The sequence below is a fragment of the Drosophila elegans genome, unplaced genomic scaffold (genome assembly GCF_018152505.1).
Source record: "Drosophila elegans isolate 14027-0461.03 unplaced genomic scaffold, ASM1815250v1 contig_814, whole genome shotgun sequence".
NCBI lineage: Eukaryota > Metazoa > Arthropoda > Insecta > Diptera > Drosophilidae > Drosophila > Drosophila elegans.
In genome coordinates, this window is record NW_024546167.1 from 1,382,692 (window position 1) to 1,410,673 (window position 27,982).

At 37.7% G+C, this 27,982-nt stretch overlaps 3 protein-coding genes across 6 annotated transcripts; 2 read left to right on the top strand and 1 right to left on the bottom strand.

Annotated features, from left to right (window-relative positions):
- Positions 1 to 251: 251 nt before the first annotated feature.
- On the top strand, positions 252 to 1,615 carry LOC108141856. 2 transcript variants are annotated; one of them, XR_001774271.2, is made up of 4 exons: positions 252 to 649; positions 709 to 885; positions 942 to 1,348; positions 1,407 to 1,615. XR_001774271.2 is itself a non-coding variant. In XM_017265449.2 (3 exons), the coding sequence occupies exons 1-3, from the start codon at positions 416 to 418 to the stop codon at positions 1,119 to 1,121; spliced, it is 591 nt and encodes a 196-aa protein (XP_017120938.1). In that variant the 5' UTR covers positions 252 to 415; the 3' UTR covers positions 1,122 to 1,615. The 2 variants fall into 2 exon arrangements, 1 of the variants encoding a protein (XP_017120938.1); XM_017265449.2 differs by having other exon boundaries at positions 942 to 1,615.
- A 76-nt stretch (positions 1,616 to 1,691) lies between these two features.
- LOC108141854 (transcription factor HNF-4 homolog) lies at positions 1,692 to 27,814 on the bottom strand. Of its 3 annotated transcripts, XM_017265447.2 has the most exons (8): positions 26,829 to 27,814; positions 21,664 to 21,830; positions 4,844 to 5,291; positions 3,797 to 4,293; positions 3,587 to 3,724; positions 3,286 to 3,522; positions 2,537 to 3,220; positions 1,692 to 2,284 (listed from the first exon to the last, which is right to left on the bottom strand). In XM_017265447.2, the coding sequence occupies exons 2-8, from the start codon at positions 21,755 to 21,757 to the stop codon at positions 2,238 to 2,240; spliced, it is 2,145 nt and encodes a 714-aa protein (XP_017120936.1). In that variant the 5' UTR covers positions 21,758 to 21,830; positions 26,829 to 27,814; the 3' UTR covers positions 1,692 to 2,237. The 3 variants fall into 3 exon arrangements, with proteins under 3 accessions (XP_017120936.1, XP_017120935.1, XP_017120934.1); XM_017265446.2 differs by lacking the exons at positions 21,664 to 21,830; positions 26,829 to 27,814 and adding an exon at positions 15,253 to 16,098; XM_017265445.1 differs by lacking the exons at positions 21,664 to 21,830; positions 26,829 to 27,814 and adding an exon at positions 6,225 to 6,426.
- On the top strand, positions 22,874 to 25,479 carry LOC108141855 (catalase). The gene is made up of 2 exons (XM_017265448.2): positions 22,874 to 24,224; positions 24,671 to 25,479. The coding sequence occupies exons 1-2, from the start codon at positions 23,385 to 23,387 to the stop codon at positions 25,349 to 25,351; spliced, it is 1,521 nt and encodes a 506-aa protein (XP_017120937.1). The 5' UTR covers positions 22,874 to 23,384; the 3' UTR covers positions 25,352 to 25,479.
- Positions 27,815 to 27,982: the final 168 nt, after the last annotated feature.

A 27,982-nucleotide genomic window follows, 5' to 3' on the forward strand; every position in this document is an offset into this window, starting at 1 on the left:
GTCGTTTGAAAACCCAATAGTGCAAATAGTAAAAAATTTTTGGTTTTATTACATTTTTGTTATATCTGCAAGTCTATAAAAGCTTTGGCTTTCTGAATTGATTTTTGTTAAACAAAAAATGTGTCAAAACTAAGCAGATCGAAATATTCAATATAAATACATATATTAATTTTCCACATTCCTTAATTTTTTTATACATTTTTTTTTATTTTCAAGTGCTAATTAAACCAATTTGTTAAATTTCAGCAGGTAAATAATTATTATAGCTAGATTTTTCAGTTTGTACATTGTCGCATGCGCGATGATATCTGGGCCTTCGAACATTTAAATGTTAACCAGTTGTAATTACCTTAAATTCCACCTCCTCTATTTATTTGCTATATAAGTTGGCTGCACGATCCGTTGGCATGCAAAAATGTTTAAAATTTTTCTGGTTCTAATAGTGTCCATGTCCCGAATTTGGGCCACAGACTACATGGCAATCCCTGAGGACTCATTTCAGCCCTGCACGGACGGCCCACCCGGTTCCATTGCCATGGAGGAAGCCTTTTACACGGGAAACTTCATGGTGGATCTGGTTCCCGAAGGCATTACCGTATCGGGAAACGCCACAACATTATGGAATTTTCCGAGAACAGATCGCCTACAAGTAAATGCCATCCTTCTTGAATAAAAAGTATCCTTTGTCAAGGTTATATGAACTTTCAGGCCAGGGTGAGCGTTTTCCACTTTAATCGTGGTACCTGGGAACCAACAGTGTTCAACGTACTCACACGGGACTTGTGCACCGCTATTTTCGACAAGAATTCCTACTGGAACCAAGCATGGTTCCAAAACCTTTTGAACAAGGAGGAAATAAAGGAAAAGTGCCTGATAACCAAAGATGTGGGTATGATAAATTATGTGCTGATATTTCGCTACGAAATGCCTTCTTTTTTCAGACTGTTCTGGCGTATAATCCATTCCTTTTAAAATTGCGCGCGGAAAATATCATTGGACCTCCTCTTAGTGGACGTTACAAATCGAGGATCATATTTGAAGCATTCGACGAAAACGACAATCGTCGTCCGACATCATTGTGCTTCGAGGTTACAGCACAGGTCGAGAGGATAAGAAAATAAACAATAATAAATCAGACCTTTTTTTAATTGGTTTTTAAACCTCGTTGTTTTAGAAATTTATAACTAAACTGCATACCAAAAAAGTTAGCTTTTTGGTAAGATAACCATAAATAACGTTAAGATTAAAAAGAAAATGTTAAACACCCAAACATAAAACAATATATTAAAGACTTGGGATCCACTAACAAGGATAAGATAACCAAAAAATAGAAAAACTCAGTACCAAAGTATGATAAGTATGCTAAATATGTGAGTATGATAAATTCTATTCCGTTGTCTTTTCAGACCGTTCAGGCGTATAAACCATTCACTTGCGGAAAACATTAGGTTTATCTTTGAAGCATTTGACAAAAACAACAACCATCCAGCGACATCGGAGTGCTACGAGTTTACAAGACACGTCGAGATGATAAGAAAACAAGAAATAATAATACAGAAACTGCTTTTGAATATGTTTGTACGATATCATAAAGCTGCCATAGGGTCGATCCAAAATTCAGCAGAAAATCGAAATAGCAAGTTTGTTTTTAAAAATGTACACATTAATTTATTTACGTTCACATTTTCCCATTTTTATTTGAATTTTGTGTTTATTCATTCAGCCATCTTAGAAATAGTTTGTATTATTATACATACTCATATAAAAATAGTTCTTTGTTTAGCATTAAATATATATATTACACTTTTAGCGCATAATCTAGACAACACCCTAACCTAAAACAATATATTGCATGGCCTATATGAATGCTTTGTGATCCACGCACAAGGATAAGATAACCAAATAACCAACAAACTCAGTACATGCTAGATGGTGTATATATGTATGTATGTATAAGTATAAAATAAACTTCTTGAGCAAAATATGACTCCAAAAATAGATTGCAACTGCGTTTAACATTTAAAAATTAAGCAACAATTTCCAAAATACCTACTTATGGACTAATAAAAAGTATCAAAATGGTTCAAGGCATAACAATTAAGTAAGTTCATTTTCAATTTCATCTCTATATAGCACTTGGTGGGGAGTACAGCAAGAGAGGGCCTGTATGTGTGTAAGGTGTGTGCTTAAAGGGTTTCCTGTGTTGCAAGCTGCATATTGCACCTATGATTATCCGTTCAGTAGCCAGTTTCTGGCTCCTGTTTCAGCGTCATGCGACAGGGTTCTGAAAAGGCACAAAAGCATACAAATTAGTATGGAAAAACAGCGCTTAAAATACGAAATGCTTAGGTTTTAAAATTTGCATAACTGCAATGCTTGGTAAAGGTAATGAACCCGAATGAAATAAAATATTTTTAATTTGCTTAAATTAATGTCAATCAAGCTAGTTTTTCATATAGAGACTTTGTGTGGAAGTTGTGTAAGTAACTTAAAAGTCTTTATTGATTGCTTAACATCAAATAACTTTGCTACTCACCCATTCCATAGCCAGCGGGCGCAGTGAGCATCTCCGTAGCTCGGATCTTGAGTGGAGTACGCCGCAGCAACTCCTCGGCGCTACTGCCTTCGCTCCGGTTGTACTCGTTGAGCGTAATGTCGGCGGGATTGCGGAGACCCAGACCGCCGCCACCACCGCTGGCCACTTCGACCGGCGAGGCGACCGCTCTTTGGTAGGGATGCATCCGCTGGGGACTGTGCTGCGATGGCAGCGCTCCAGACCGACTGCCATTGTAGTGCTTGACCGGCATGTCCAGGTAAGAGCTCTCCTGCTGCTGCTGTTGCTGGTGGTGCGTCGCATGTTGCTGGTGTTGTTGCTGTTGCTGCTGTTGTTGTTGTTGTTGTGACTTGGGGCTGTTGAGCGGGGGCGAGATCGCGGCCGGGGCAACGGAGGCGGGTGCAGAGGAGGAGGACGAGGCAGCTGCCGCCGTACTGGCCGCATAGGCCCGAAAGGATTCGTCCGCGCTGTTCGCCTCGATCAGAGCCTGGATGTGCTGCACCTCCAGGTCGAGAGTATGCGCGCTTTGGCCGCCGGACGCGGCCAGCGTGTCCAGGGAGGAGTTCACCTGACTGCCGCCCTCCATGTTGCCTGTGTGGGTGGGGCTCTGATAGTCATTCGACTGGTTGGGCGGCGACAGAGGCAGAGGATTGTCGGCTAACTCTCCTGCAAAAATGTAATCGTTTAAAAAAAAATCACATATAACTTTGGCAACATTTAAGTGAACTTACCTCCCAGCAGCATTTCCTGAAGCAGCGAATCGATGTGGGCCACACCAAAGATCTTGGCAAACTGAATCTGCTCGATCATCTGCCAGGTGATAGACTGCAGAACTGGCAGGATGAGCAGAATTTCGCCAAAGCGACCGCGCGACTCGTATTGCCGATCCGAAATGTAGTCCTCGAGATTATTGAGTATCTGATGCCTAAGCGATTTGATGCGATGCGGTTCGTTTAAGCCCTTGGCATCTAAAGATGGTTTATTGTAAAATAACTAAAATGTTCTCTCGGCTAAATTTTGCTAAAAACTCACTGGGATCGAAGAAGACCAGGGCCTTAATACAGGCGAATTCTGTGTCATCGATGCCCACATCCTTCATGACCGTCACCAATTCATCAATAATGCGGGCGCCGATTCGCGAGATATCCAAATTGGGTGAAACAAGGGGATCTGCAAGGGAAAATTAGGAAATTTTTATTTAATTTTCTTTAATTTAAGCTTGTTATTTAAATAGAAACCCACCTGGACAGTGTCTGGTTATCACGCAGTTGTTGCTCAGCAGCAGGACATCCTTAAGGTGCATCGAGCGACGCGACAGACCGAGGAGCAGGTGCTCACCGGCATGGGCCCGCAACAGAGCCACTTGGTCGTCCAGCTGCAGCTCGTTGAAGGCCGGTATTTGCTTGGCCCACTCCACCAGGGTCAGCAGTTGTTGCTTCATCGACTCGCAGACGTCGTTAATGCTGGCGAACTGCTTGGTGGAGAGATCCTCGTTGATGTTTGGCTCCATGGCAGCGCCTGCCTTCGACTGACGCGACTCGTTCTCAGCCTTGACCAGTGAGATCACGGACAGCCCGTTACCCGGATCCGGGTCGTCATTGGAGGTGCGTCGGCAACTGATCCGATCCCGTTCATTCTGAACCGCCTCCTTCTTCATGCCCGCCTTGAAGCACTTCCTCAGCCGGCAGTAGCGGCACTGATTCCGCTTGTCCTTGTCCACCACGCAGTTCCGCGAGAATCTGCCAAAGAAAAGCGGAGTTGAGTAGGGAATGGAATTAAACAAGAGCATTTGATTTCTCTAACTAGCATTCTTCCAAAAGAATTCACAATAACCTCCATGAAAAGCTTACATAAAAATAGTTCTTTCAATTTACATTAAATTTTGTGTACGGAAGTTATTAATATAACTGAAATCTTTTTACTGACAAATTCGTTAAGCTGTAAACTCCTGAAGTGTTTCCAGCATGTTGTGCTTTATTTATAAATTTTAAAAAAGATAAAGATAAATTCCTTTTTAAGTTCCTTTACACGATTTGTATCCTGTCAAAGTTCATGATACTTCCCGGTGTTACTGGTTTTATGGCTATAAGCAGTAATAAGAAAACTTAACTACCAGAAAATGGTATAAATACTTGATCCTAAGCTCTATTATGTATTTTACCATTTGGGGTTAACTTTAGCACTACTCTGATTATTATTTGTTCCCCACAATTACTCAAAATTATTTCTATGCTTGACAATTAATTGCATTCTTTCCCTAACAAAAATTAGAATATTTTTTTAACCTACCTGCATGTGTACTGATGGTTCTTCCGGACACTCCGTCTGAAGAATCCTTTGCAGCCATCACAGCTCGAGGCGCCGTAATGTTTCCCCGTGGCTCGATCTCCGCAAATGGCGCAGACGGTGGGCGATTGTTGTTGCTGTTGCTGTTGTTGTTGCTGCAATTGCTGCTGACTGCTGCCACTTCCGCTTCCGCTTAGGTTGTTGTTGGGCGAGAACATGCTGTTGTTGTTATTGCTGCCACTGCTGGCACTTCCGCCTCCTGCGCTGCCCGCATTGCCGTTTCCGTTTCCGTTGCAGAGCGCAAAGTTTTCGCTGCTCTGGTTGCTACTATTGCTCAATCCCAATCCAACGCCATTGGGACTGAGGGCGTGGCCGATCGGACTGTGGGGCTGCGAGGCAGCCGGATAGCCAGAGGCCAGGGCATCCGCGTGCATTATATGGCTCTCCGATTCTGCAAAAAAAAAAAAAAATACGGAGTAAGTGGAAGTTCGTACGAGAATCAGCAAACATTTTTCTAAATTTTAAAATAGTAACCTAATATACATAGTCCTATTTACCGACAACCACTTTAACTCACACTTTTTTCTTTCCTTACCTTTTAACAATAATCTATCAATAATCTATAAAAAAGGTTGACTGCTGAGATATGTGTTTAGTTTATTTTCTTTTTTTGTTTTTCAAAGAAGTGTTTCGTCATGCTGAGTACCACAGTTTTGTAGGCTCAGGGGCTGGAAACACGCACAGTTTTACCGTTGCTTGAGCCTACGTAAATTCCTCTCTGTAGTTTGACATCTATTGGATATGCTGTTTAAACTGCACAAGCAAATTTGCACAAAAACGGCAATTAAAGCCAATGCATTGGCACAAATTTTTACACAAATATCTACGGACACAATAATACCACTACCAAACAATTTACATAAAACTTTTATTTTAAATATTTGGTATTTTTATTGTTCATTCTTCTTCTTGTAAGACTTGTAATTTTCAAGGCAATAAAATAAATATTATTATATGTAAATTTGAATAATTTTAAGTTCATGACGGCTTAAAACAATTTAATTTAATTTGTAGACAAATAAATATTTATAAATACAAATCTTATTTACTTACAAAATTTTTAATCTTCTAACAAAAATCAAAAATGTATAATTCGCAAAAATCAAATAAAAATAATTAAAAAAAAAAAACAAGGAAAATCAAGGGATAAAATCTGCCCTACCATATCAGTACTAAAAAGATTATATTCGGTGGGCTTTTATTTTTACCGCAGCTGTGCGACGTACGATACTGGGGTCATTTAGTTGGGGTTTTGTAAAAAATCGCGCAATAGCAACAAACAGAAATGGCAAAAACAATAATAACAACAACAACAACAACAGACCATCACTTGAGGCAGTGCGACTGGCGCTGCTGTCGCGCCTGCGTCGACGTCGTCCCGCTGCCGCTGCCTCTGCCGCCGCTGCTGCAACAGCGACCCGCCCACCGCCCACTTTGCCACGCAACAGAATGTTACCAACGGCGACGCGATCGCGACTAGAAATTTTAACTCTACCGGACTTGCGCACCATTTTAATGCAACTGATTAAAGAAAAAACACACGACCCGACATTTTTCAGTCGTCGTATCGTAAGTTGTCTTTGCACCTCTCTTGCTCGCTCTCTCTGCCGCTGCACAGTGGGTTGGGAAAGCTCAAAACTAGTTAATTTACAACCAGAATATTGTATATTTATTTTAATTGCATGTTCTTTTTTTAAATGGTTATTCGTAGAAAACTGTGCATGAATTTAAGTTTTTAAACTGGCTTTCCTCCGTTTAAAATAAAGTCCCAGTCGTAGTCTATTTCTATTTTTCAAATTAAGTTGATTAGAACACAAAAAAGTGTTTGATGTTTGTGTGGATAGTTTATTAAAAAAAGTTTATGTTACTATATTTTTTGAGATCTTACAATAACAAACATTAAAAGAAAATTTCTTAGAAAGTTGAAAAAAAATAATTTTTGAGTCGGAAATAAGTTTTTCAATAAATCATATTTTTAATAAGTGGGACTTCAATGAACTACACATAGCATTAATGAATAAGTATTAATTCAATACTAAATAATTTACTTTTTAGTTTAATTTCTATAATCCATGTTTTTACTGTTCTGTGACTTCCAAATTTATTTTTAACACCCATTTCCACTGTGCGCTGAAGGCGAGTGTGTGCGTTAATCGACGCTTAAATCAATTCAACTGTGTTTGCATATCTCGCTCTCTCTCCCCAAAAACCAGACTTGGAGCTCTCACAAATACAGACGCAGACGCAGAGATAGAAATTCACTTGGTGGAGAAAAACAACAACAACATCAACGACGACATCGGGCAAACGAATAAACAAATAAATAAATAAAATGTGTAGAAAAAAAGCCGGCTTTAATTTGAACATCGTTATGAGGAATCGCGTGTGTGTATGAGAAAATCATTTGGGGAGACGGAGAAAGAGAGAAACTAGAAATACTTGTAAAACGTAAAAGAGGAAGAGGCGGCAAATAGTAGTTACTTTTAATAAAAAACAATAAAAGTGCTCGTACAATGTGTTTACAAACAATAACGTTACAAAAGCAAGCATTTTTAGGCATTAGCCTTTAAATCCCATATTTATCTGTTTTTCTAAATATCCCCAAACACTATTGCTAAATTTAGTATTAGAAGAAAAGTGTATCTAAAAAAAATGTATATATTTATTATGCTATATATATTGTTATTTTGTTTCAATTGTTAACGTCGTTTTATTATCTTTTAGAACATACTTGGCAGTTAACTTATTTATATATTAATTATAATCTTCCAGTTAATGTGATTTTGTAAAATGGTAGGAAAATATAAATAACCGTATCCAAAGTCAAATAGATCTATACCACTTTTAAACACCTGGTATGCATTTTGGATTTCCATAAAATAGAGAAGAGTATTTATTGGATTCTAACATCAAGATATAGTTTTTATAGTTAAGTATATATTTTACAGGTATATTTCCTTTAATTAATTACGTTAAAGAAGAACTGTGATTAATTCAAAGCGAGGGGAGAGGGCTTATAAGTTATCATCTACTGGAAATTCTCTTTCTGTTAATTGATTGGCAAACATTTAATAGACTCATGATTGCACTCCAAACAGCAAATTTCCCAGTTTGCTTACAGATTCTCAGACAGTTAATCACGGCAGTCCGACAATTCCGATCGACACCTGATATAGACCTGAAATATATCCTCACCGCTTGAAAATCCAACTCAAAATAGGAGAAGGCATTCGACCAAGAGAAGTTTAAGTAAAGAAACAGCGCGTTGGTAATAACTGCCAAAAGTTCTTATCTCTTTGTGTATGGGTGTGCTTTTGCTGTTTTATCATAGGTTAATGCTGTTGTTTTTCCAGCTCCACGAACAAGAAATACACTGAAACCCCAACAAATAAAAAAAAAAGGTAAATAAAAGCATTATACTCGTTTGCTATCATTTCGGACATAAAACTTTCTCGCCCCATCGCTTGCTATCCCTGTCGCACACTACTGCTGCCTCACTCGCACTCTCCCTGGGTGGGGGAAAACAGGCCCCGGTGTAAGTTTTATATATTTTTAGCCAAGTCATCGTTAGAGTTCATTTTTTTCGAGCTGCGTCATCGTTAGTATTGCAAAAATGTTGTTCGCGCTTCTGATGCTCCCACTGAAGTGGGCTAATCGTAATCTGAGATTAAAAATATCGGATTCTTGATTCGCTAAAAATTATTTGGATGATTTCTTATGCGTATTTTCCGCAAATAGTTTATGGTTCTTGATAAAACGCATGAGCTGCAAAACAGCTATCAAACGTATATGTACATAGATTTCACCTTTACTGATAAGAAGCTACAAACAAGTGTTGCCTCTTGAGAAGCCCATAAAACCATCAGCACATATGAACATTTTTATCTTTTAACCTTTTACTGTATTCGTGCTAAATTTGTTTAATAAATATGCCGAACACTAAATTCGCGCTCAGCGGGCGACAAGCCCCCAAAAACCCCCAAAAAACGTATAAATAAATAGTTCTAGAGAGTGGTTGCGAAATGAGAGAATCAAATATTTCGCGCATTGATGATAATTTTAAAGCAGATGGATGGATACATCCGAAATCATACTCTTTTCTTCTCTAAGCTTTTATAAATAAACAACAATATTTAAAAAATTAAACCAACAATCAACCAAAAAGAAACTCATTCTGCAACATTTATAGAGAAAAAGGCAATGATTTTTAGGGAAGACCTCTTTAAATTTATAATTGTTTTGATTAGTTCCTTCTCTTCAATGATTAAAAAATATTTTAGAGTGAGCCTATTATGTACATACACATGTGTGTACCATACGTATACGTATCCACATATGAATACTCTGGCAAACATGAGTTGGGTAAGAACTTTGCCCGAACTACGCAAAATGTTGTATTTATTTTTGGACACAATTTCGTTGTTTACTAAATTTATATTTGTGTCTTTAACAAATAACGATATATAAGCAAATATATTCTTTAGGGGGTATTCTGGTCTAGAAGCCTGAATTTTAGACATTTTTTCAAGCATGATAAAAAACAAATGAAAAACATTTTTAATATAAAATTTTGTATATGTTTTTCATTGACAATTTAAGAACCAAAAAAACCCTATTATACGCCGAGTTACAGGCCAGTGGAGTGGAGTAATTAAAAATAACAAAACGGCGACAACTTGAAAAAAAAATGTTTTTTAACCAATTTTTTCGACCATTTTGAATATTATTAAAAGACTTATAATTAAAATTATAAGTAGTAGTATAAACAAGATAAATACCAAACTTCAAATTAATCGGGTTAGTAGAACTTGAAATATCATGTCAACCAATCTCAAAAAAAGTAGTTCTGAGAAAAACGAGTTTAAACAAACGAAAGGCTTTAAAAAAACTATTTGAACTTTGTGGATTGAATAAAAACTCCTAGTTATTATTAACAATGTTTTCGATTACGTGTTCATCTATAATTTATTTCTAGGCAACTTTTGTATGAATAAGAGCCTTTTTGTTGTATTAGTCAACCATTAGTCACAAAAAGCAATGAAATTTGATAACATGCAGTTTGCATTATTGTGGGTTGTAAATGGAGTAGGAAATCTACTCCACCATATCCTTGCAGCAATCAGTTGTAGATCTATAAAAAAAATTTATGGAGGAATTTTAATGGGAGACATAAAGGTAACTGTGTCTCATATCATTTTATCATTTAAACTGAATTTTCAACTGGCAGCTTAAGGTTTTATAATGAAACCCACATTTCCAACATGTCCACGTTTTTGATTGGCTTATGTAGTCTTAAAAAAGATATGATAATTTCTAACAATTTCGATTTAAATGAATTCGTTTGTGCTCGGTTTAGAGAAGTCAACTAAATCTAATGCACAGATTGTTGAGTATATACAATCGAAGAGAGCAATTTAGCAAAGACCTTAATTATTGTTTTGTTTTTTTCATCGACAATGCGAACGACTAGCATTAGCACACATAAGTGTGTAATTTTGAAACCCCTTAACCCCATCTGGCCGCACACACATTTATAGCCCCCAATCAAGCTATATATTCCATATACCCTCTTATCGACGTCGCAGCGCCGCGGCAGAGACTCAATAACGTGCCTAATGGCAGCCAACAGCGAAGCTCCCAACCGCTGCTGATAGCACACACGGCGTATGATCAATTTAAAATCGGCAAGCGAAATGAAAACACTGGAAATCGAAACCGAATCCGAAACAATAGCTGCACACACGTTGTCCACATGCGACCAGAGCAATTAGCAAAAATAGAAAAGAAATCGAAGGCAGGGGAAAAAAAATTAAAAATGAATCAGCGAGATATCAGTTGGGCTGTTGTTGACAATTATGTTCTTATTTATGTGCATACCCTCTACATCAAAAGGTATAAGGTAACCAAGTCAAACAATTTAAATTTACAAATTTTAATATTACAATTAATATACCCTTTGATTTTTATAAAATAATATGTGTATAATTATTTTATAATTAGTTTTCTCATTTGTCAGATTTCCACTAAATTAAATCCGCATTTCTGAAATCTTAAAAATGATTATATCTATGACTACAAGTTTAAAAAAAACGAATTTTGTTACATTTAATTTTTCGATTGGTAGATAAATGATATAGTTATCCGGATCGTTTCGACTTATGTATTTATTACATGCAACTTTTGGGGGCTGTCTACTTCCCTGCGTTACAAAAACATTAGAATACACTCTGTAAGGGTATCAAAGCAACTTTTAAAATAGCTTTTAAGTTTACTTCGTTTAAATAGCATGTCAGAGATCAAATTTAATAAATATGCGTAAGACGGACGCCGCTATATGCTGTCTAATTGCCAGGTAGAAATCTCGCTTAGGAAACAAACATATAGGGGGTATATATATAATATTATCAGTAACTTGCGCAGCTGCATGCACCCACCCACGATTTGAGCTCATGACAACGCCCAGCAGTGATGCAACTCTCAAGGTTGTGTATTTGTTTCATCCCTTTTAAAATAATCGTCGGGGTTCCAATAGTTCCTTGAACTTGCAAGATTTTAGTTTATTTCGCGACGTAATTGCATTTGTAATTTCAGGGAAACAAGTCAAGTCTACGGGAATAGTCTTTGCCTCCTCCTGTAATTTAAGCTAATGATTTTGACCCAGCCACCAAAAGGTTATATTGAATGTTTGCAAACTGCAATTAAATTTTGCACCATAAATATTGGAAGGGCATTACAGCAAGTTGAAAACCCAATTTTAGCATTGCATCATTTAGGAAAAAACATGGGGAAAATTTAGAGCCGGAGTTTAAATTGAGCAAACACTTGTGGGTGGAAATATCTATGAAATCACTGCAAATACTAATCCCAGCCCAAACGCTGAGATCACCTCCAGAAAGACTCTTTGTGATCTTTATAGGATGGTATTCGCACCCTATTGCGAATTTTGAGAATGATTCCTTCATTATTAACTGGGGATGATCTCCGAATGGATGTTTACCCTGGACATTAGAAATTGTCAACTTTTTTACTATTTGTGCGATAAACTACAAAGTCAGTGAGAGGCAAATATTGGTCGATTATTGTTAATCTATTCTGCCTACAATATAGATTTCAAATATTGTACAAATAGTCCATCTATCGTATAAAACATGAAAACAAAATTGCATTATCTCTAAAAACGATTAATCATTGATTTATACTTCAGTGTTTTGGGGAATGGATTATAAAAATAGGAAAAGCCCTCATGCGGTTGTGAAATAGTTGGGACATTTTTGCAAAACAAATATAGGTACTGTAAACACTTTGAGGCTTTTCCAGCTAACCGAATGCGATCTTTGGCTCAAGTTGGGCTAGGTTAGGTTAGTCGAAAATCTAATAATCTTGTATGGCCATCCAGCCACTCAGATTACCCCTTGCTGGCCTGATCCAATTAAAAGCAACAACGGCTCGTAAGATTCAACTTTTTTATTGGCATTATCATTATTTTTATGACTAATAATTGCGCTCATATTGTCTATAATTAAAATACTAAAAACGTCTCAATTAAATTGTTATTAACAAAAAGGCAAAGCGGCAAGCGGCATACGACATGCGGACCAATCAAACAGCAACCCGACTGCTAAAACTATTGTATCTGTGTGTCAGTATCTGTAGACCTGATGCTGAAAGTAAAACTTCTCGCCTGGTACTTAGAATCGAGTCAAGTGTAATTTCCATTAACTATGTTTGTTATGGTCGCCGTGTCCGTCTGGCCTCTTAATTGGGCGCTAACGTGTTTCAGATACATTTGTATCTCCAAACAGCAAATAGCCGCCAGCAATTAAAGCAATCCTCGCCTTGAACCGCGTATCATGACATTTAGAACTTGAGTGCGGTGCGCCAAGCGCTCGTTTAATTCACCCAAAGCTCAGCTCTAAATTACACTTCTTTGATTTGATCAGTTGTTTATTTTGCATAGATCACCTCTTTAAGACAATCTTCCTCATTGCCCTTTTAAGATGCGATTAAGATTATATAACTAATTAGCATTCGCGGCACTCAGACTCTTTCTTCCAGCGAAAAGCTAACAGCAAGTCACGGTGACTGAAGCAGTGACTCTGAGCGTGTGAAAGCAGTGATTAAAAATAATCAAATCAAGTTTTAATTAGCACTTCTCAGAATGGGATGTACAAAACAGAGAATGCAGCTTGTCAGCATGACCAACGAAATTAGGTCGAATTGGCTTGAACCTACCCCAAAAAAATAAGATAACTTTATAGAAGATTTTCAAGAATCAAGAACCCATTCAAATTTGCATGGATACAGTATTTTGGATTCAAGCGTTTAAAGTACTCAAAAATTTACAGATAACAAGCATAAAATTAAATTTCGGCTTATCTTTTCAGGTTTTTGGTGTTTTGAAGTGTTGAGACTTAATCAGACTCAATTTCTGCGGCTTTTTGACAATACTTATCGATAACAACGGGCTTCTGTAGATGTAAATCTCGAGTGGTCCTCTCTAATACATAGTCATATGCATACAACACCGGCTAGTATTTCCGGTTAGATCGAAGTCATCGGAGAACTAGTGATTAGTTACTAAGGTAGCTGAATAATTGCAAAGAAATTAAGTACAATCGCTCCTGTATTTGTAGTTGAAGTTGTTTCTCTTCTGACCGCTGTTTTTGTGAAGGGGCTACAACGCCCTTGATAAGTTCGGGATCGAGAGGGCCACGTATATCAGTAATAAAGGCACCAATAATTTTAAGGTTTTACAACTTGCTATTGACAATCAACCCAGCCAGTCGTGTGTGAAAATAATATAGGAACAATTTTTATTTCGGCTGACTGATTTTAGGTTGGTTCTATCTTTAGCTTGATAATCAAATCGCAGAACAGTTTTGATGAAATAAACAAAAACATTTATTTTAATGTTTTTGATCTCAATTGAAAGCACGCAATATAATTGTATTAATTTGTTCTAAACAAAGAAAGAAATGTTGTGATTGTAAATTTCAATGATCGAACATTTGGATACTCTGGGTTGGAAAAATAAAATAATAAAATATTCTTTTTGGTATAATATAAAAAAAAAAACATTTTCTTTAGTTAAAAATACGCATTTTTTATTAATTTATGCGTGCGAGGTAAAGAGAGAGATAATACAATCTATGCATTTTATAAGATGGATTTGTTGAAAATACATTATTCCACTAATTCTGTTTGCCATTGGCTGTTTGTGACTTTCTCTGTTTCTTGGCTAGTGGTGGAATCTTATCGCCTTAGATGAACACGGGCAGAGAATCATAATCGCTGATAAGAACTGCAATAAAGTTGTGTTTATGGTTCAGCTATATGTGATAATAGGCCCATGGTGCCACGATAAATCCTCCATCCCCAATGAATGTCTTGCACATTATGGACTCACTTATCTGATGCCAGATATAGCCATAGATAAAAGGCACATCGAGAATGGAGCAACGAATTACACTGCAATTGTTTTTTTAACACCCCAAAATCGCAAATCAATGGACACATAATGAGGAGTGATCTAGATGAATTTTGTCGCCTGATTTTGGTTTGACTTGTATGCGATGTTGTCATGGACGCAATTAAGTGTATCTTATCAGAGGTGTTCAACTCTGGGAACGAAACACATTGCAAAAAGGGCCAATTTAGACCTATAGACACCCTCTATATATACAACTTTATTCTCAACTAGTTTATATAAGGCAAAGGTTAAGAATTCTATTTTCCTCTTTCGAAATTGTAAACATTTTTAACACTAATAATCTACTATTATACTAATAATATAACTTTACTATTAATGTTATCATGCTTCGCAGAAGCATTTCTCAGCATGACTCGATGAAATTAAAGGTTGCGGGAAATTCTGCAGATTCTAAATGCAATGTATGAGTGACTTCTATTGATGTTGCGCATTTTTTTAAAATTAACTACCAACAAAGATTAACCCCCAAAAGTTTTAGATTACTTTTAATCACATAAATCTGTTTAATCTTTATAATAGACCATTAAAGCTCAGGGGGTAAATAATTTGATATAAAGCGTACAGGACTAATCTTGTTTTCTAATTGATTTTCGCAATCCTCCATTCAAAGTTAACAATATTAACATGACTACTTCCAACAAACCCTTTCGTTTAATTATTTTACAATTGCTATTATAATTATTGATAACTGTCCTTTAAAGTAGTATATAATTACTGCTAACATTTAGAGCCTCACTTAACCCCAAAATTTATTATTGAAATCGTTTTCCAAAACGAATCGAAGAGTATAAAAAAACATATTTGGTAAATAAAAACCCATTTTTAGTAAGACAAGAAGTTCTTCCATTTATACGCCACTCACCCATAATATGCAAAAGGTTTTCTTCCAGAAGAAAAGCATCGTCGTAGCTTGAGTTAGTCAGATTCTCCGTTTTCATATTTAGCAAACTGGGCAACATTGAGGCATACATTTAGATTGCGTTGATCTCTGCTGATAGTTCACGTTTAGAAATTGTATTTAAACCGATCCGGTTGGTAGCAACGGATTGCACAAAGTGTGGGAGACGCAAGTCTAGTTCCTGATACGTATTAATGAAGATCGCTGACGAGGTAAGCGATTGGGGCACCCCGGGTAAATATTTGAAAATCCTTAACAGTCTTTGGTGAATTGAGTTTTTCACAAACGGTTGCTGCTTTTGTCGCTACTGCCGACTTTGTTGTTATTGTTGGTGAACATTTTTTTTTTTATAATTCTCGCTGCTTTTTGCTGCTTTTGTTTCGAGGCAGCTAAGGTGAGGGGCCAGAGACACACTTAAGTAAAGTTAAATATTTGCACAAATTAAAACCGAAAATAGCTGAAGCAACGAAAGTTAAGGAGCGAGGGAAAACACCGCACCGTTGAAAAACCGAAGCGAACCGAACCGACGGCAATTGGTTCGATACGATATATATATATTTACATATGTGAGGAGTACGTCCCTTTGAGTTGCATAAATAAATAATGTCTGATGTGCATTGAACGGTAAGTGAAATGGTAAAAAATATCACAGTCCTTTTCTGGGGAGGGAATATTGTTGGCGAATCCTTTTTAATTGTCGCCACACGGGTGGTCTTGAATATTTTTCGCAGTGTTTCTTTAAAGCCGGCGGCTTGTTTTGTTTTTGGTGGTTAGGTTGTGAGCCTGCGGTCCCTTTCGGCTGTCTGTATTATTACCGCCTAGTGCAAAACACTGACTAAACCTCAAATAATGTTCTCAACACGTACTAACTGTCTTAATATTATTTGTTGTAGATATAGAAGCCGACGGCCCCGACGAAGCGACAACGAAAGCTTTGGATCGTTCGGCTGGCTCGAAGCTGACCGAGCCCAACGATCGTACAAACTTTAATAAATATTATTACTACGGCAGTGGCTATTCTGGCCGTTTGTTGTTGGCACCTTGATTAATCTTATTGCAGCCCCGTCAGTCGTCTTGGCAAAATTGTTAACAGTTCGGATCGGATCGCTCGGATCGGCCTGCATCGCGTTTTCGATCGCTTTCAAATCGGGGACATGCGCAGAGGATCGACGCTTATCAGAGTAGATTAAGCGGATTCCACTCACACATGTGCCGGCATACTGCTGCTGCTGCTGCTGGTACTGGGTATATAATTCAAATTGTTTAATGGCACACATAATAAAACCATATCTGTGTATATATTTGTTTTGGGCTCTGTGTGTTTTTGAGCTTTCATTTAAATAAATAGTGTTTATTGCTTATTTTTGTTCACAGTTTCGAAGATTACCAAAAGTTGGGTACCCCGAAAAAGGTCTTGAGTTGCGAGGCTTATCACGATAGATGAGGAAAGGTGCTATAGAAATTCGGATTTTTACGATGCATTAGGATTTGATACAAATATGATATAAACTGCCGACAAATTGCGTTTAGAATGTTACAAATTTTAAAAGTTTTCAAAATGTTATTTTAAATTAATGAAAAATTGCTATAAATTGACTTAAACATTTCACTAACTTTACTACTACTCTGGTCTGGAAAAATATGTTGCATACCTAAAAGGCGTTTGTATTTATTAATTCTTTCAATTTTTTTTTAACATCAGAAGGAAAAGAAACAACTTTTTAAAAATAGTAGATGTTTTCCAATTATATTTTATTGAAAATAAATATTTTTCAATGCCTTTTTAGGTAATTGGTTATTGGTCTAATATTTCTAATAAACTTAAAATTTATAAACGCGTAATTTGTAGCTAGGGAAAAAATAATCAATAAGGGCTGCTCTCACTCACTGCCTGTCTGGTTTTAGACTGATAAAAGGGGTAAATTCTTCGAATACTCCTAGGATTGTTAAACAATATGATAGCTTTTTACCCTTAGGGGAAATGTGTTTCTCTATTATTCTATTTGTAGATCACTTCACTTTCGGATTGACAAACAGTCAGTCTGGTATCTCCGTAGTTGCTTATCAAAGCCGGAGCTGCAGCCTCGACGCCTCAGACAGCGACAGAAAGAGATGCAGATAGAGGGGTAGAAAGAGATGCAGTTAGAGGGGGCGAAAGAGCCACGGATAGAGGGGCAGCAAGAGAAAAAGAGAGGACTGCATATATAGTGAGGCATTTATAATAGGTCGTTGTTGCTGATGATATATTGTCTTGGTTGAGTCGATTAGTAAGCGCCTCAAGCTAAGCCGTTCAAAGCACTCGCTTCTCTGACGCTTATCACAGATATTCTGAAAAACAGTCGGAAAATTCCGAGTTTTCACAGACATTTGTGGTAGCGATGAGTGGAAAACCGATGACGAAAGGTGACAGAAGGCACTTGAAGTGATTGGTTTGCTTTTTCGGTTGCTTGGGCCACAGCGCTGATTGATACTTCTGATTCAATTGAATATAATTTGCTGTCATTCAATACCATCGCATGCACAATCGCAGTCAGCTGGCCAGCCGTACTTTATACGGCGGAATTTCTGTGACGAAACGGAGCTCCAGCACCAGCCCCAGTTGCCCACTCATGGTGCACTTTGCCTCATTCCATTCCATTCCAATCCAATCCATTTCGAATGCCGCCCGATTGGCGTCATCATCGGACATCATCAACAGCGGCTTTGCAGAAACTTGATATAATTATGATGTGGCGATTCTGGTGACAACAAAGGGGTTAATTTTTGCTAATTGCTATACGCAGCGAATTTTGATTGAATGTAAACGGTAGTGATACAACTGAAACGATCATTATTTGAACAGTTTTATCAGACTATGTTTTTAGATGACAAATCAAAACAACAATATCTTTTGCTTGATTTTATGGCATATAACGTAGAATTTGTTTTAGTTTGCACTAAATGGCTAAAGACTTAAAATCATTATTTTTATCAGACTAACACCTATTTATGACCAAAGAACTTTTCAGCTACATCAGATTGCATCTGAAATTGAATTTTCTTTAAGTTATATTTAAAGGCTATAGACTTAATTTCAGTTTATTGAACGACATATATTTTAAATTATAACACCTCATTTTGAAGTCGATTTTGCTCTGAATATAACAGCACATATTGCAATATTTCTAAAATATCTGATTTCGATCACAATTTTTGTGTTGCTAGAACAGAAATGTAAGACTTTTTATACCCTATATAAATGAAGTCTTATTTAGTGAATAATCTGAGCTTCATGTTATTGCTGGAATATATTTCACTTATTCTCACCAAAACAACAGATTCTCCCGGTTTTTCATTGATCCGAAACGTCATCTGGTTGGTTCCTTGAAATGGGGTTGAGAGATTGCGTTAAGTGCAATTACAAAATATGTTTACGAAAACGCATCTGTAATCTGTGTAACTATATGTGAACGCGCGATCAGGACATGACGCATATGTTTTGGTTTGAATGCAGGGCCCAACTGATCCGATCCAAGTGAATCACAAGCACATACACAACAAACACAACAAATGTCCCCACAATCGGCAATCCGAATTCGAATCCAGCAACTGCAACAGTTGCTGCTATCCGAGAGATACATACGTTTCCTGGGGTGTGGTGGTGATGAAAATAGTGTACAAACATCAGTAAGAGTGGAAAACAACGGAGAAAGAGATAGAATTGAAGTAAAATGCATGTCATGTTCGAGCTGATGGCTGTCGCTTTTCCCGGCCACATGTGGCGTCCCTTGCCGGTTGCAATTTCCAAGGAATTATGAAAATTAGCCAAGCCAAATGCAAGCCGCTATCCCGGCGCTTTTTGTTTTCCCTTTTTCTCGATCTTCTGGTGCTGCGTTAAGTGAATTTTGTGCGAAACTTATTATTTTATTTGCATACATTTTTATAGAGACAACACACCGAAGCATGAACCCGAGCTCGCGGCCTCCGTATCCATGGGATACACATGTGATTTGCATGTGCGGTTCGTCATCGACTTCATGATCATGATCACTTGTTGTCGGCTGACTCGACGGACTGCTGCCATATGAATGCAATGATGACGATGACGATGGCGGTGGCAATAATGACGATTATGGTATTCATAATGTTTGACTGCAATTTACTATTTACACTTCATTTAGCGGCGACAACTTTAAGTGAAATGTGTCCACATTGGCTGAGTGGTTTGCTCGCTTTCCTGTATCTGTGCGATACTCGGCGCGGCGATCTCATCTCCTGCGTGAAACAATAAGATATAATAGGCATCGCAATTGAATAAAGCGCCCGCAGCTCTAGCTAATTGGAGAATTAGCTCAAGTGTGAGGATAGTTTGGACAAGTGGATTGTGTAAGGAGCAAATCTCGGGAATGGGTTTTCTGAGTTCTACTACAGCCAAGTACTCGACTCAAAAAGCTTTTCCCTCCAACCCCTTGGAGTAGTGCGACTTGGGTTCTGAAGATTAAGTTTCTGTCTTGGTCAGCAGTTCATTTCATTTCGGAAAACTAAGTAATATTTATATAAGTACAGAGTTACAAGATACTACAAAAATGCACCAGTAAGTATCATGGTTTGTAATAAATACATGAAAATAGTATATTTTTAAGACAACAAAAGTCAATTTCGAAGGTTTCCCCTTTTTCCTTTTTTTCAAATCAACAAATTTAATACAATTTAAATTTAATTTAATCCAATGAACCTTTTCGAAACCCACTTCTTGGCAATAGTTTTGAAATGGAAACTAGCTTATCTGGCGGCCATTCTCAGTGTTCTTTATCCCATATATATACGGATATGTGCTTGGCGATTGCGAAACGCTTCTAGACCTCAAGCAAAGTGACTTATTTGTTTACTTTATATCACATGTGACGCAAGGCACTTCTTGAATTATCTACCATGGAAATTAATGAATGTCCAAGGCGGATATCATAATGATAGGCACAAGAAAAAGATAGATTTATGTGGGCTATTTCGTTGGTTTGTCTGCCATGGCGGCTAAACCATCTCAGATAGCGGAAAGCGCTCTTTTTAATTATACCGCTTGACCCAGAACGAAAACGAACCAGAACTAAATAAAAAAAAAGTCTCAATGAATCAAACGCCGGAGATTTGCAATAGCCGAGCCGCCGAAGGCGAATGCAAATCAATGGAGTTCGTGTCTGGGCGATAACCTCCATATCATATCAGCAGGGTGTGAGAATCGGGCGTTCCGTTCTGTCTTCAGTTGATATACATAGCAATAGCATATGGCGGCCCGGGCCCCTGAACCTCTCCCATGAATAATACCACGGAATTACAGGAGGCATAAATAGGTACGAATTTGCCTTCAGCTGCGAGTAAAAAAAAAGAAGTAAATGCACTCGACTAAGGTGACACAAGCCCCATTTGAAGCCTGAGCTAAAGCTATAGACAGCCCGGCTGATCGTCTCTATAAATATTCAACAATGTGGGACCGGCTTGTAAGCTGGTTAGGTATACGTATATGTATATAAGCCCGGTACTTAGTCGCTTTGTGTGTTTGTCATTGCGCATATTTAACCCTTCGGGGTTAAGTTAAACATTACGATTACGTTTCGCAGCGCTTAAATTTGTGCGCGTTTCCATTGTTTTTCACAGCCCTTTTGGCTGGCATTTTTGCTTTTTCCATCTGTGCTTCGCTTCAATTGTAACTTTAATTCCAACATCAGCGGTTGCAGCAGCGCCAGCAAATTTTCCTAATCAATAAACAAATTAAAAACATTTATAATGATTGCTGGCCCCGCTTATCGGTTGAAAAGCGGTCTTATCAAGGCCACGACGCTCTATTTATAATACCACTGCCGGCCTATTAGATTTGGACATGATTTTGCTACCACACGTGCCACGTGTAGAGCGTGTTGTTCGCATCGGTTTGCTTAAAATAAATATGACTTATTAAACTTTAAAGCTTTAAAACTTTACAGTTGAAAAATAATAAAAGTATGTATAAACGAATCGTTTAAAACTTTCTAGGAAAAGAAACATTATTCAATTATTTTGTCTAAATTACTCTTAAACTTTAAACTATTGCAATCCATTAAAAATTTTCTTAAATCGATTGATTTCCAGTTTTTAAATCTTCAACGTTTTAGGGAAGAAATTAAATACATTTATTTACCTATTGTTCTTAAAAAAATATTGGTAATAAAGTACTATTCTAAAAAAAGAAATATTTATGACAACATTGTAGAGTTTTGGTTAGATTTTTAATTGGCTGAACTGTCATTTTAAAACATTCTGATTTCACACTAATTTTATATTTATATAAGCCCTATCAACTAAAGTAAAAAATTCTAAAATAAAAGGTAAAATCATAATTAAAATTTAAGGGACTAAACATACCAGGCTCTTGAAGCTCCTGCTCCATTTTCTCCACCTTGTTCACCTTCATTAGCTGCTGACCATCCGTAACGCTCAGGTCCTGCGGATGCTTCATGGTATGGTTACTTTTTATTTACAAGTTGGTCGAAGGAATTCCAATCACATAGTCGTATAGTAACGCCCGGCAACTGTAAGTTGTAAAAATAATCGATTAGATGTCATATATCAATCTATTGGTGCCTAAACCCTCAAAACGCAAGACGAACACATTAAAGTTTTAATGATGGGCCGCTGCTAATCTAACTGAAGTATCGCCGGTAAATCTACAAATATATGAATGTATATGTCGTTAGTGCACACACAATGTAGGTGTCAACTCGAGTGCCCGACAACCGAACACTTTTCGTTACATGGCCCCCAACGGATATTTTTAGTAGAGTGGGGTCATTTGTTTTACGATCCCATATCAGCAGTATGCCAGACACACCTGTGTACTAGGCATAGCGCTTATTGAACTTCTATAAACCAAAGCAACACTCCAAAAAAAGAAAAGGTTATACAAAAACCCCAAAAAAAATACCGAAATCATAATCTTCAACGCTTTATTGACTGGCCCAGGGGCAGATAAAAACACCCATTGCGGCAAAAATGGGAAGGTAAAAAAAAAAATTCACTCACTGCCGATAGCGCTGAAACAAAATTTCTGACTATCAGACATTTATTGTTTCTTCTGGCCATTTACCATTATGTGAATTTGTTTTTCTCGCCCGATTTTTTTGCGATTTTCGCTCGAGTGCTAGAACAGCCGATAAGCCCCATGGCTCTATGGGTTCTGTCGCACTAGGTTTATTTTCTTACTCCCCCCGGATTTCCCTTTAGTTTTTCCCCATTATCGCTTATCGTGGTGCCACTGACGCAGACCTCCTTGGCTGAATTGTCATTTTCTCACCTTTGAACTCTCGTGAATGTCGCGAGTCGCTTCAAGCAATGCCAAAAATAATAAATCTAAGGCTAAACTGAATGAACAACTCTGTATCTAAGTTTTCGTAAAAATGCTGATAAAGTTTGCCTTAGAATAAGACCGATTACTTATCCGTTATTCTACCTTGAAACTGCCAAATTTAAAGATACCCTTTTATTCATAGGAAAAACCAACCTATATGAAAAGCTTTTTGTATTTTCAACAAAATTTATCTTTTCAACAAAGAATTATTTATTATTTCTATCTTCGTTTTTGCTTTACATTAGAGATAAAGAACATTAAATTAATGCCTTAATACGTTATTTTTTAGCTTATGAATACTTAAAAATGAAAGGACAGTAATCGTGGGAGAGGTACCTCTATGTAATACAAGTTATTATAAACTAAATATTATACAGAAATCGGATTTTTAGTTTTTGATAATAATAACTTTTACTCAGAGGGTTTGACAATGTCTTAATTTAATTAAAGCTCTTGTCGGTAACAGAGGTATAGTACAAATATTATATAGAAACACATTTGGTTTGCTCAAATCTTCCTTTGCCTTACGTATTTTAAAATAATTGATCTCAGGTGTTCTTAGAACTAAACTTCATTTAAAGTTGACACATTTACCCGATCAGAATCACTCACACATCCGCTTTTGCTGTTCAAATCAATTTTGAAAAAAAAACTTCTCTGGATTCGTTTTTTTTTTGGTTTTTTGGAAATTTAAAGATCTAATTTCTGTGGCGATACCATTTAGATTTAAAATTGAAAAATGTGTTCCCGCGATCCGGCCACCAATCAGTTGATCGACTACAAGAACAACGACTCCGAGGTGCAGAAGGAGATCACAACCTCCAGTGGGGTTCCGGTGGGCGTTAAGGATGCTACACAGACGGTGGGTCCAAGGGGTCCGGTCCTGCTTCAGGATTTCCAGTTCCTCGACGAGATAATGCATTTCGATAGGGAGCGAATTCCCGAACGAGTGGCTTATGCCAAGGGAGCTGGGGCCTTTGGCTACTTTGAGTGCACCCATGACATTTCCAAGTTCTGTGCTGCCACCGTTTTCGATAAGGTAAAGAAACGCACAGCCATCGCCATGAGATTTTCGGTGGCCTGTGGGGAGCAGGGTTCTGCGGACACGATCCGAGAACAGCGTGGCTTCGCCGTAAAATTCTACACCGACGACGGCATCTGGGACATTGTGGGCTGCAACATGCCGGTGCATTATGTGCGGGACCCATCGCTGTTTCCCAGCCTGGTCCATGCTCAAAAGCGCAATCCGCAGACCCATCTAAGGGATCCCGACATGTTCTGGGACTTTATGACCCTCCGTCCGGAGACGCTGCATGCCCTGCTCATGTACTTCAGTGATCGCGGAACACCTGATGGATATCGCCACATGCACGGCTACGGAGTTCACACCTATCGCATGATCAATCCAAATGGGGAAACACAGTACGTCAAGTTTCACTTTAAAACGGATCAGGGCATCAAGAATCTGGACAGCCGACGATGCGACGAACTGATGTCCCACGACCCGGATTATGCAATCAGGGATCTTTATAACTCGATCAAGAAGGGAAACTATCCCAGCTGGTCCATGTATATTCAGGTAGGAACTTAAGCAACAACGGGGTGAACAGTAAACAATTGAATAATTTAAAACCTTATTCTGTAATATTATTCTATATAATGGTAATTGATTATTGTTCTCTTAAAATGTTCACATATTTAATTGTATTTGAAAGCAATTAAAATTGCAGTATTACTAATATAACAATTACTATGTATAGGAAATTACCTATTACTTATACCACTACTTATTATTTACAATTTTTAGTAAAAAAAAAATTGTATAAAGCCTTTTACTTTATAACCTAAAACTTTTGCCTAACATATATGTTTATATATAGATCCAGAATATCTTAATATGTATGTATACTTTGTAGGAACAAAGTAGTATGTTAAAATATAGCCTAGACCGTACCATATATCACTTTATCAAATACCTGCTATACCTTACTAAAAGCATTACCTAATACGATCTTTAAACTTTAGGTAATGCTCAATGAGGAGGCCAAAAAGTGTCGTTTCAATCCGTTCGATGTGACCAAGGTGTGGCCCCAAAAGGACTTTCCCCTATTACCAGTTGGCAAACTCGTCCTTGACCGCAATCCCACCAACTACTTCACGGAGGTAGAGCAGCTGGCCTTCAGTCCGGCGCACATGGTTCCGGGAATCGAACCCTCGCCGGATAAGATGCTACAGGGTCGTCTATTTGCCTACGGAGACACGCAGCGCTACCGCTTGGGCGCCAACTACATGCAGATACCGGTCAATTGTCCCTACAGGGTCAATGTGCGAAACTTTCAGCGAGATGGCCCGATGACGGTGACTGACAACCAGAGCGGGGCTCCCAACTACTTCCCCAACTCGTTTTGCGGCCCCAAGGAAAGTCCCCGGGCGTTGGCCCTGCAAACCTGCTGTCCGTTGACCGGAGATGTCTACCGATATATGAGCGGCGACACAGAGGATAACTTCAGTCAGGTCACCGACTTCTGGACCTATACCCTGGACAATTGCGGCAGGAAGCGACTCATTCGAAACTTGTCCGAGCACCTGACCGAAGCCAGTCAGTTTCTGCAGGAGCGGGCCGTAAAACTCTTTACCATGGTCCACTCTGATTTCGGCCGGTTGATGACTGAAGCCCTAAACACGGCCAGAATATCCAAGTTTTAGAGTTTGTCGCAGTTCAGTGATTTTACAAATAGTTTAAGGGTACTTTGGAAATATGATGTAATCAAAATTAGAAAACTAGAAAAACATGTTTCGGTTAATGTGAATGTACTAAAATCAGAGGTTTCCAACTGAACGGTCTTATTGATGGTTTAACTTTTGAAGTCGAATATTTAATTCTTAAATGAAAAAAAGGTCTCATAATCTAACCTTCTGGTGAATGTTTAGTTTACAGATACTGAATTACAGAAGTTACTTTGTTTGATGGCCACATAAATCTTAATAAGGAAATGGGGTTTACTTTTAATACTTTTGAGTATCAACTTCTCTGACCTTATATATGAGATTATAACATTTTGTTGCCCCATTTGGGTAAAACTTAGTCTTAGAACGTTTAAGCTGAACAAAAAAGGGGATATGTTTTTTACATCTATTTAGTGGACTTGAATTTTAACATGCATACTCTTGGGAGTTGGCCTTGGCTGCTGGCGAACGATCGTATACCTCGCCCATCTGGTTACCTAAGTAATCTGTTGGCTGTGATTATCCAACCCGGATGATTATGCGCTTTCGAAGACCTCTCCGCTCCGCCACCCATCGAGATCTGTCATTAGCTAGCCGCTCTGTTTACATGCTACTCACGTGTCTGTGGGTTTCTGTACTTGATTGAATACACCCAGATACAGTACAATCCATATTTATAATTAGTTTATTTAATATTTTTTTTTTTAGAAAACCAAATATATGGTACTTATCCGGAACAGTGCATTAAAGATGGGAATTGTATAGCCTTACAAAAAGTTAATTAAAAAAAAAAATTGAAAATTAAAATATTATTTTAATTTTAGTAAACGTTTGGAAACATCTATAAAGGAAACATGATTTCGACCCTATAAAGTATATATATTCTTGATCAGCATCACTAGGAAAGTCAATGTTTCTATGCGATCTACCCTCTCTATTGTAAAGTTATAAGTTATAGCAAAAAGTATATACAGCCCGGATGGGATTTTCAATTTGCTTATATATTCTTTGAGGTATAGTAATAGTTGTGGTAAAGGTTTTAAATTTATTAAAATCGATATCACATAGCTGTCATAGCAACGATAAAAAATTCAGCGGAAGGTCGACATTAGGTTTAGTGTTTTTAAACACAAACGAAATAGATCCGTTTTTAAGAATATTTCATTTTTGAAATAGTTTCAAAATTGAAAAATAAATTTAATTTAATGAATATTCATATATAAATTTGAATATTTAACTCTGATTGTTTTTGCTTTTTTGTAACGCACTGTATACAGCGCACCATTGATATAAAACCGAAAAGCTTGTCCAACTCGAATGTTTTGCAAATAGTAAATAATCGGCGGCAAAGGCAAATGTAGTAGATGTTGCCAACTAACTGGTTAAGCGACTTGAGCGCTGTAACTAAGAACACAATAAACTTACTTAAAGCTCAATAGCCAGACGAAGTTCTTACCTATCTTTGCTGATGTTGTTATTGTTTTTTGTGTAACTGCAGGGCTTTTATCAGCGAACGTCGTTGTTTATTGAGTTGTTTTTGTTCTTGTTGTTGTTGTTGAGTTGACCGCATGAATGAAAGCGAATAGGAAAAAAAGGCAGACACACACTTGTTGATTTCTTTATGCGATTTCGTGGCTCGTTATAATTAACGTTTCTCCGTCTTTTTATTATTATTATTATTATTTTTTGTGTTTTCTTGTTGGCACTTTTTGGGGGGATTTTGTTTGGCGTTTTGGTTTTTTATTATTGCACTTGTTGCCGCCGCTGTGAAATTCATCTCGGGCGTTTTTAATGAGTGCCTTTTTGCAGGCCAGTTGTATAACTAACCGCACTGCATATTCATTTATATCAATCAAAGCGGAATAAATAGCTTATAAACATTGTCTTTGTTTTTGCCTTTTACAGTTGTTTCTTCCAACGTCACTGGAATTCAAATACGGCTTCGCAGTGCCGTTACAAAGCGCTCCTCTCACTTATCACTCTCTCCCTGTCTCTCTCGCCTCTTGTTCTCTTCTGCCCACTCTCCCTCTCTTTCTCACACACACAACAGAACGCAGCTGTTACGTAGTTGTTTTTGCCAAAGTTTGCTTTATAAGTTTAATATGCATTAATTGCATAAATTTAGAGCTTCTTAAAGAGGTCTTTTAAAGGGGCGGGGGAGCGAATGGAAAACTGCAGTTGATTGAACCCGCTCATCACACACACACACTTGTCGCACACCCACGTTCCAATTGGAGAATGGAGGAGAACCCGGCGCACCGATTGACAATTTCAGACTGAAATCAAAGTCGCCAAAATCGAACGAAAAAAGGGGGTAAAAATAAACAAAAAAAATGAAACTAGAAAACGCGTGTGTAAAACAAGCCGCGATAATATCACATTTTGTTGCTAATATTATGTTTAACAGAGTTCAAAACGGAGCCACGCGAAAATAGCAACAAAGCGAATTTTTGAGAGTGAGAGTGCAATTGTGGGTGAGTGTGTGTGATTTCCATCACGTCAATTTGTAGCGATCGCAGGTTAGCGTTGCCAGATTGTAGACAAAAGAGCGATCCGGTGGCACTGCTTCCAGATGATACAGCTTTTTTGACATTCCGAAAAGCTTTCAAT

Excerpts from the sequence above, each read along its gene's own strand:
- LOC108141856 (XM_017265449.2), top strand. The coding sequence starts at position 416 with ATGTTTAAAATTTTTCTGGTTCTAATAGTGTCCATGTCCCGAATTTGG. Across the intron at positions 650-708 it reads CGAGAACAGATCGCCTACAA|GCCAGGGTGAGCGTTTTCCA; the intron begins GTAAATGCCATC and ends ATGAACTTTCAG. Across the intron at positions 886-941 it reads AGTGCCTGATAACCAAAGAT|ACTGTTCTGGCGTATAATCC; the intron begins GTGGGTATGATA and ends TTCTTTTTTCAG.
- LOC108141855 (XM_017265448.2), top strand. The coding sequence starts at position 23,385 with ATGTGTTCCCGCGATCCGGCCACCAATCAGTTGATCGACTACAAGAAC. Across the intron at positions 24,225-24,670 it reads GCTGGTCCATGTATATTCAG|GTAATGCTCAATGAGGAGGC; the intron begins GTAGGAACTTAA and ends TTTAAACTTTAG.
- LOC108141854 (XM_017265445.1), bottom strand. The coding sequence starts at position 6,411 with ATGGTGCGCAAGTCCGGTAGAGTTAAAATTTCTAGTCGCGATCGCGTC. Across the intron at positions 5,292-6,224 it reads TCGCACTGCCTCAAGTGATG|AATCGGAGAGCCATATAATG; the intron begins GTCTGTTGTTGT and ends TTTTTTTTGCAG. Across the intron at positions 3,221-3,285 it reads TCAGGAAATGCTGCTGGGAG|GAGAGTTAGCCGACAATCCT; the intron begins GTAAGTTCACTT and ends ACATTTTTGCAG.